General features: G+C 35.7%; 2 protein-coding genes across 2 annotated transcripts; both read left to right on the forward strand.

Moving 5' to 3' along the window:
- The first annotated feature begins 225 nt into the window (after window positions 1–225).
- Window positions 226–1,167, forward strand: LOC124960682 (olfactory receptor 51A7-like). Its single transcript, XM_047519572.1, has one exon. It carries the CDS (start codon window positions 226–228, stop codon window positions 1,165–1,167), a length of 942 nt encoding a protein of 313 aa, XP_047375528.1.
- Window positions 1,168–8,811: 7,644 nt separating this feature from the next.
- Window positions 8,812–9,768, forward strand: LOC124959580 (olfactory receptor 51A4). Its single transcript, XM_047517986.1, is given in 1 exon segment — window positions 8,812–9,768. A coding segment is annotated over 1 exon segment (957 nt).
- Window positions 9,769–10,151: the final 383 nt, after the last annotated feature.

Below are 10,151 nucleotides of genomic sequence, written 5' to 3' on the forward strand. Positions count from 1 at the left end.
TTTTTCACTTATCTTTTTGTACCTTGCTCATATGGGTCCTGATGTTACTACTACTTATAGTTCATAAAATATGTTTAATACTAGAAATTACTGGAGATAAATAACTGGCATATCAAGATTTATGTCAACCTGATTAATACAGCATACTGATTTGAGACAATTAATTTATGCATTTGTAGGAAAACTCTTCTGAGACCTAGCTTCTGGTGTCTTCATATTCCTGCAATGTCAGTCTTCAACACCTCTGAAAAGGGAATCTCCACCTTCTTCCTGACTGGGATCCCAGGGGTGGAGCATGCTCACTTTTGGATCTCCATTCCCATTTGCATCATGTACCTTGTTGCCATCCTGGGAAACTGCACCATCCTTTTTCTCATAAAAACAGAGACCTCACTGCACGAGCCTATGTACTATTTGCTCTCTATGCTGGCATTCTCTGACCTGGGACTGTCCATCTCCTCCCTTCCAACCATGCTGAGAGTCTTCTTGTTCAATGCCACAGGAATTTCCTCAGATGCCTGCTTTGCACAGGAGTTTTTCATTCATGGATTCTCAGCTGTGGAGTCATCAGTGCTTTTGGTCATGGCCATTGATCGCTTTGTAGCCATCCACGACCCTTTGCGGTATACCTCCATCTTTACCCCCAACAGAGTCTTTAAAACTGGCTTTGTACTTGCCACACTGTGTATTTTACTTGTTCTCCCATTTCCTTTTATGTTAAAGAGGTTGAAATTCTGTAAGAAAAGCATTTTATCCCATTCGTACTGCCTCCACCAGGATGTCATGAAGTTGGCCTGCTCAGACAACAGGATCAATATAATTTATGGATTTTTGGTGGCTCTTTTATCTCTATTAAACTTAGTTTTCATTTCTGTGTCTTATATGCTGATCCTGAAAATTGTTCTGGGGATTACCTCCCACAAGGGTCGCCTCAAAGTCCTCAACACTTGCTTTTCTCACATCTGTGCTGTGTTCATCTTCTATGTGCCTATCATCACCTTGGCTGCCCTTCACCGCTTTGCCAAAAATGCTTCTCCGGTTATTAGAGTCATAATAGCTGATATCTTCCTTCTGGTTCCCCCGCTAATGAATCCCATTGTATACTCTGTGAAGAGCCAGCAGATTAAAAACGTGATTCTGGCAAAATTATGTGAGAAACAGCATTGATGGGAAATTTCAGCTTCAGTGAAAGCCAGGATAACACAACTTCAGAACCTGTGTAGGGACTGAAGAATGACAATATTAAGACTAGAGACTGAACTCAAAGACACACCCATGTACTCAGATCTGTGCAATATAAAGTTATTTATTTAATTAAACAGAGCATTCTGGATTAATTATCTTGGGTTTTAGGTTTGGAGTTATTTAGGCTTCCAACTAATCTTCCCATCTCCATCCTTATTTTTATCTTTTCAGTGCAACCAGATACAAGCCACAGCCATAACAGTACACTCCCCATTAGGATTAAAGAGATTTTTCAAAGTTTTAGTCTTTTTAAAAAAGAAAAAATTTAGTATTTTATGAAAATAAAAACCATCGAGGTTCTAATCGACTCATGTAAGAGCAGCAATGACTGAAGTGTGCTAAAAACTTTAGCAAACAGACCCACAGCATCGGCATCTTCTAACTACCTTGTGTGTGTGTGTGAGAGAGAGAGAGAGAGAGAAAGAGAGAGAGAAAGAGGGAGGGAGGGAGGGAGAGAGAGAGAGAAAGACAGAGAGAGAGAGAGGGAGGGAAGGAGAGAGAGAGAGAGAGAGAGAGAGAGAGAGAGAGAGAGAGAGAGAGAGAGAGAGGGAAAGAGAGATTAGCAATTCAAAGAAACTATTAAAAACCCCATTAATTACTTTGGAATACATTTGAAGATGTAAGACTATAGAAGTGATTTATCTAGAAGTGATATTTTAGGGCAAGCATTTATGTACAGTAGAAAATGTTAAACTAAGTATCATCAAGTAAATTGTGCCGATTTGCACATCCAGTCAAAACATATGAGGGATCTGATGCTCTATATCTTGATCAAAATTTGGGATTTTTGATCTTGTTAATATTAGTCACTATAATGGGTATGTTACAGTATTATATTGTGATGGTAATTTGTATTTTCCTAAACACAAATTGAAAAAAGTGAGTCAAGTGCACTGCCTATTTTTTATTGGATTTTGCATCCTGATTTTTAGGAGTTCTTTATTCATCCTTTGTCATATGACAGTATTCTTAGGTGGTGGTTGATCTTTTCATAAAAGTCTTTCTTTTAATTATTTCTGATTTTTTAAGTCAAAAATATAAATAATAATTGCTAACAAGTACATGGGAATAAAGGCACACTTATACATTGTTTTGGGGACTGCAAATTGGTACTACTACTTTGGAAAGTGGTGTAGAGATTCCTCAAAAGACTAGGAACGGAATCACCATATGACCCAGCTATCTCATTCTTTGATATTTATCCAAAAGAACTAAAATCAGAATAACACAGTGATACAAACATACCAAAGTTCAAAATAGTGCAATTCACAATAGCCAAGTTATGGAACCAGTCTAGAGGCCACATCAGTAGATGAATAGATAAAGAAAATGTGGTGTATATGCACAATGGAGATTTACTCAACCACAGAGAATAATGAAAGTCATTCACACATAAATGAATGAAATAGGGGAACTACCTGCTAAGTTAAATAAATCAGATGCAGCAAGTCAAGGGTTGAATGTTCTAGAGAAGCTAGAACAATGTAATAAACAAAGGGGGAATCAAATAAAAATAGAAGGAGACCAACAGAGTACAGGAAAGGGGATTGAGGAGGAAGAAGGGAGAGGCATGGTAAAGTACTGGGAAAGAAATCTACTAAATTATGCTATGTCTGTGTACAAATATAACACACGAATTATGCTTTGATATATAATTATAATGCACTAATTAAAATAATTTCACAATAATAATAGAAGGGAGATAAGTAGAGTAGAACAAGTGAGCTAGGTGAGGGAGGTAGGGAGGGAAGGAAAGGTGCTGAAGAATGAGATTTATCACATTATGTTATGTGCATGTATGAATATGACCTAATGAGTTCCACTATTAAGTATAATTATAATGCATCAATAAAAAGAATTTTGCTAGCTAAAAAAAGAGTCTGTCCATTTCATGTGATGATTACTTAAAACTTGTTTGTTGTATTTGTTAACTCCAGCTATTTTTTTGTGTTGTCTATAAAGCATTGGCTAAATTCTTTGGTTTCATTACTAATATAAATTTTGTGTTTTCTATCTTCTCCTTGATCAGTCTCTCAAAGTTAATTTTTATACTTTTCTAAGTGTAAAATATTTCTTAAACTTTTCAAAGAACCAAATTTCTGCCTTGTTGACTTTATGTCATATCTGTATTTTATTGCTCTCTGATCTTATCATCATCATTTCCTTCTCTTTTCTTTTGGGTTTAATTTGTTCTTCATTTACCATCTTCTTGAAATAGAAATTTTACCTTTAGATTTTCACAACTTTTCCTTCCAATTTAGTGAAGCTAACTTATAATGATTTACAGAGGCACTGTTTTTAGCCTTGTCCTATCTACTTGATATGCATATCTTCATCATCATTATCTATGACGTCAACTAATCTGTAATATTTCACCTTTATAGAAAAATTGCTTCAAAGTTCTATGATTCAGCTATACCACTGTTCCATATTATCTGAAGGAATTAAATTTAGCATATTATAGAGACACCTGCCTACCCATGTTTATCACAGAATAATTCACAATAGTCAAATTATGAAATCAACCTAAGTATCCATCAACAACTAAGTAAAAATAGAAAATATGACATATCTATGTCTCTCTCTCTCATATATAGCTATATCATGATGAGATACTAGATAGGGATATTATTCGGCCATAAAGAATGAAATCATGTCATTTGTAGAAAAATAGATGGAACTGGAGATCATCATGTTAAATAAAATGAGTCAGACTCTGAAAAACAAGTATCATGGGTTTTCTGCCATGTGTAGAATCTAGGGGATAAAAAAACAATTAGGCAAAAGGAAGAGGATGAAAGGAAGGGAGAAGGGGAAGGCAAAGGGGATAGTGCACGGCTGGAAATAATCAAAATATGCAATGTGAATGTGTATGAATACACTGAAATAAATCCATTATTCTGTATAATTAATATGCAGTAATAAAAATACTTCAGTTTATAGCAAGAAAATTAATAACAAATTAATGCATGAAAAATAATGTCTGATTAATTTCATTATAATTTTAATATCATTTATATCATCGATAAACAAAACTTTAAATACAATATGAAGTAAATTAGCATATAAAAATAGATATGATGCTAATTTATAATATAAAAATCCTTTAGAATATTTACTCTTTTTCTTTTTTTTATTTTTACACACTGCATTTTGATTCGTTGTACACAAATAGGGTACAACTTTTCATTTCTATGGTTGTACACAATGTAGATTCACACCACTAGTATAATCATACATGTACATAGGATAATAATGTCTGTTTCAGTTCACTGTCTTTTCCTTCCCCCACCCCTCCTTCCCCATTTCCCTCTACAAAATCCAAAGTTCTTCCATTCTTCTCTTACCCCCCTGACACCACCCCCCATTATGTGTCATCATTCACTTATCAAAGAAAACATTCAGTCTTTGGTTTTGGGGATTGGCTTATTTCACTTACTATGATACTCTCCAGTTCCATCTGTTTACCTGCAAATGCCATAATTTTATTTCTCCTTATGACTGAGTAATATTCCATTGTGTATATATTCCACAGTTTCTGTATCCATTCATCTATTAAAGTGCATCTAGATTGGTTCCACAATCTAGCTATAACATTAAGCTATAATCTAGCTATATTAATTGAGCAGCTATAAACATCGATGTGGCTGCATTACTGTAGTATGCTGATTTTAAGTCCTTTGGGTATATACCAAGGAGTGGGATAACTAGGTCAAATGGTGGATCCATTCCAAGTTTTCTGAGGAATCTCCATACTGCTTTCCAGAGTGGCTGTACCAATTTGCAACTCTACCAGCAATGTACGAGAGTGCCTTTTTCCCCACACCCACACCAACACTTATTATTGCTTGTGTTTTTGATAATAGCCATTCTAATAGGAGTGAGATGAAATCTTAGGGTGGTTTTAATTTGCATTTCTCTAATTACTAGAGATGATGAACTGTTTTTCACATATTTGTTGATCACCTGTGTTTCTTCTTCTGTAAAGTGTCTGCCTAGTCCTTAACCCATTTATTGATTGTATTTTTGGTGTAAAGTTTTTTAAGTGCTTTATAAATTTTGGAGATTAGTTCTCTAACTGAAGTGTGTGTGTGGAAAAGATTTTTCCCACTCTGTAGGTTCTCTTTTTACATTATTGATTGCTTCCTTTGCAGAGAAGAAGCTTTTTAGTTTGAATCCATCCCATTTATTGATTCTTACTTTTATTTCTTGAGCTCTGGGAGTCTAGTTAAAGAAGTCTGGTCCTAAACTGACATGATGAAGATTTGGGCCTACTTTTGCTTCTACTTGGTGCAGGGTCTCAGGTCTAATTCCTGGATCCTTGATCCATTTTAAGTTGAGTTTTGTGCAGGGTGAGAGATAATTCATCTGGAAGAATAAAAGACTCAGAATAGCCAAAGCAATCTTGGGCAGGAAGAGTGAAGCAGGAGGTATCACAATACCAGATCTTAAACTCTACTATAGGGCAATAGTAACAAAAACAGCATGGAATTGGCACCAGAATAGACAGGTAGACCGATGGTATGGAATAGAAGACACAGAGACAAACCCACATAAGTACAGTTATCTCATACTAGGCAAAGGTTCCAAAAACATACAATGGAGAAAAGATAGTCTCTTCAACAAATGGGGCTGGCAAAACTGGAAATCCATATGCAGTAAAATAAAATTAAACCCCCACCTCTCACCCTGCACAAAACTTAACTTAGAATATTTCTTCCTAATTGCTAATAACTGTCCTTTTATTTCATAGAAAGCATAGCTAAGTGAGAAAGAAAATAAAGATAAATAAAAGTAAAAATAGCATATATTTTATAATGTCAGTTTTTAAAATTCTATCATTCATTTATCCTGCAAATACTAAGTGACCATATACATTAACCCTAATGAATATATCAATATTTAAAAAACAGAGGTGCTACCTGTCCTGTTACAGCTTACTTAATATTATCTTGGAAGAAATGGACTTAACCCCTAAAACTGAACACTGAGAAAATGAACATGTAACATCAACAAAGTAATTATCACACACACACACACACACACATACACGTACAGATACATCCTACCTTCTCTTTAATGAAAAGGGCCTGGAAAAAGCTCAGAGAACACCAATTTGGGCAGGAGTATTGCTTATTTTTATGGCAAATGCAAACAGTAGGCTATTTGCAATTTAAAAAGAATCATTACATAGCTTAAGGAGTTTATGGAGGTTTATAGTAAAACTTTCTTATGATTCCTCTACTTAGTCAACTTAATATCCATTGAATACTATATATTCATGAGGATGAATAAATTTTTAATTATTTGTTCTTTGTAGTTATACATGAAAGTAGAATGTATTTTGACATATCATATATACATGGATTACAACTTCCCATTTTTGTGGTTGTATATGATGTAGAATTACACTGGTCATGTATTCATATAAGAATATATGAAAGTTATGTCCAATTAATTCTACTGTCTTTTCTATTCCCATACCCCCTCCTTTCTTCTCATTCCCCTTTGTCTAATCCAGTGAACTTCTATTCTTCCTTCTATGCCTGCTTCCATTTATTGTGAGTTAGCATCTGCATATCAGACAGAACATTGGTTTTTTAGGATTGCTTTTTTCACTTAGCATGATTGTCTCCAGTTTCATTCATTTACTGGCAAATGCCATAATCTCTTAATTTATGGCTCAGTAATATTCCATTGTATATATATATACCACATTATCTTTATCCATAGGATGAATGATTTTTTTGTCCTCAAGAATGTTTCCTTTAGGATTCCTATACTAGTATTATCTTCTTTATTGTAAAAACTAATACAAGACCAAATATTCTATATTATCCCCCAGAAATAACTAGCAATCAGTTTAGAATGCTGAAAATAATACAGAAATACAGAAATTTATTCAGTTCATAATCCCCCACATATAGAGCAACCTTCTGATTGCATGCTATGTATTCAGTTATCGGGAATATGACAAATCTGGGTTCTTATCTTACCTGTACCGTACAACCCTTATGTGATCTTGGATGGATTACTTGATCTTGAGAAAAACTTTCTTCATCAGTAAAATGAAGATAACACTGTAACTTACCATTATTTCAAAGATGACAAGATTCAAAATCATCATTTAGCAATGAAGCCCATAAGTGAAATAGCTCATATTTTCCAATAAATAGTGGTTACTACTATGTAAAAAATTGATAAAAGAGATAGATTTTGGGCTCATAAATTCTTAAGCATGAAGCCTTATTAATGTGATAGGTTCCTTGCAAAGGGCAGATTTGGGAAGAGAAAAAAAAAAATGAAAACTGTGTTTGACAAGCTGGTTGTAAGGGATATTTAGTTAGTGGTGCCCAGAGTACATGGGGTGATAGTCCCAAGCATCAAGAGTAAAGTCTAGGCTACAAATCTATGTCCTTGGGTGTTTTTCCTTGCAGTGCTTCTTTGAATACACAAATTCAACTAATAACATCTCTGCTTAGACTCTGACCGAGGTAGAGGAGTAATATATCAGCCAGAAGTCTAGCAGAAGTATCCTATCTTCTGTATGGATGTACTCTGTCTTTCCAGTACCTGGTTATTAAGAACCTCCCTCCAGCCAAAGCAGTTATATTTTCAGGTCTATGTGTTTATTTTATTTCTTTGGTATCAACTATGTCTGTGGATTTACTGCGTCTGCAAATATCTGTTGTCATTCTCAGAGCAGATCCAGCTTGGCTGCAATCCCCAGAGAACTCAGGGATTCTAAAGCAACTAGAAAAGGAAGAGAAAGGAGGAGACTGAGATCGCAAGACAGACAGCAGTGTACCTTCAGGGACAGGGAAGCACACTTTGCATCTATCCAGAGAGGAAAGGGAGGCTCAAAAAGGTTGAAAGACTGTACTGCCTCCCAGGCTACTGAGTTGCAACAGTACAATAAAGATTTTGAACTTTTACTGGGGATTATTTGACTTCTCTCACAAGTGTTCACCACTCACTAGTAAGTACCCAGATACCGTCATTTATTTGACTTACATTTTACTTCTGTTTTTGGTAATTAGCCACATAGAACTTAATACACAGGAAGAAGAGGAATCCAGAAGTCATGTCACTAGTATAAAACCTAGGGCAGTTTGGTTCAGAGAAGAGCATACTTTGTAGGAGTTATTAGAATTAGGAAGGTATTTAGATTTCTTTGTCCACATGTTGTATCATCATAGAATTTATATAGTATATTCAGTATCTTATATAGGATCTGAAAGCAAGAAATAGTAGAATTCCAGGTTAATTGATTTGGGTTTATTGATATTTTACAGGGAAAATGAAATCAAATGCACATCTTCATACAAAATTCAAATCTAGTTTTTGTAGAGGAAAAACATGGCCAAAATAATTTCTCCAATTTATGACATAGGGAACTTCTAATCTAAAGTGTCATTCATTTTTCTCCATATGACAGTCATATGATTTCTCTGTACTGTCTAAAAGAGTTAAAGAACCCATAAATTCCAACATTACTTTCCAGAATTTTATATTTTATTAACATAAGTGTCTGTACGTTTCATTGCAGAAACTTTTGAATACATCATGTCCATCACCAATACATCATACATTGAAATCACCACCTTCCTCTTGGTTGGGATGCCAGGGCTAGAATATGCACACATCTGGATCGCTATTCCCATTTGCAGCATGTATCTTATTGCTATTCTGGGAAACTGCACTATCCTTTTTATCATCAAGACAGAGTCTTCCTTACATGAGCCCATGTACTATTTCCTTTCTATGTTGTCCCTATCTGACTTGGGTTTGTCTTTGTCGTCTCTGCCTACCATGTTGAGGATCTTCTTGTTCAATGCTCCTGAAATTTCAGCCAATGCCTGCTTTGCCCAGGAATTCTTCATCCATGGATTCACAGCACTGGAGTCCTCAGTTCTCCTGATCATGTCATTTGACCGCTTCTTAGCCATCCACAACCCTCTGAGATACAGCTCCATCCTTACATCCATCAGAGTTGCCCAAATAGGAATGGTGTTCTCCTTTAAGAGCATCCTCCTGGTTCTGCCCTTCCCCTTCACTTTGAGAAGCTTGAGATATTGTAAGAAAAGCCAGCTATCCCATTCCTACTGCCTCCACCAGGACGTCATGAAATTGTCCTGTTCTGACAACCGAATCGATGTCATCTATGGCTTTTTTGGGGCAGTCTGCCTTATGGTAGACTTCATGCTCATTGCTGTGTCTTACATCTTGATCCTCAAGACTGTGCTAGGAATTGCATCCTGAAAGGAGCAGCTCAAGGCCCTCAATACTTGTGTTTCGCACATCTGTGCCGTGGTTATCTTCTATCTGCCCATCATCAACCTTGCCATTGTCCATCGCTTCGGCCAGCATGTCTCTCCCCTCATTAATGTTCTCATGGCAAATGTTCTCTTACTTGTACCTCCACTGATGAACCCAATTGTTTACTGTGTAAAAACCAGGCAAATCAGGGTTAGAGTTGCAGCAAAATTGTGTCAGAAGCAGATTTATAATAGTGATATGTGATAACAAGCAGTGGAAGGTCTTTGGTGAGTGAGTTGGTAAATTTGAGAAACCCTAATACTTGACATTAAAAAAAATCTGTATATGTTTTTCACTATCATCAGACTTGTTTTATTCACTCTGGATTCTGATAGTGGGCATAGAACTGGAGACAGGAAGTGCATTACCTGACATTCCCATCTCAGGAGGCTAGAATGAAAAGAGATGTTTTATGATGTCTGCTAACCAGCATCGTCAGATAATCATCAAACTCCAACCACACAGGTCTTCTGAAAAAGTGGTGAATTTACAAAGTTCTTCCTTTTCTGTGAGTTTGCATATGAGATTCCTTTTGTTGAAATCCTCTTGACTTCAGTTTCATGCAATTAATTTCTATTCATTTTATT

This window comes from Sciurus carolinensis, chromosome 11, assembly GCF_902686445.1.
Source record: "Sciurus carolinensis chromosome 11, mSciCar1.2, whole genome shotgun sequence".
NCBI lineage: Eukaryota > Metazoa > Chordata > Mammalia > Rodentia > Sciuridae > Sciurus > Sciurus carolinensis.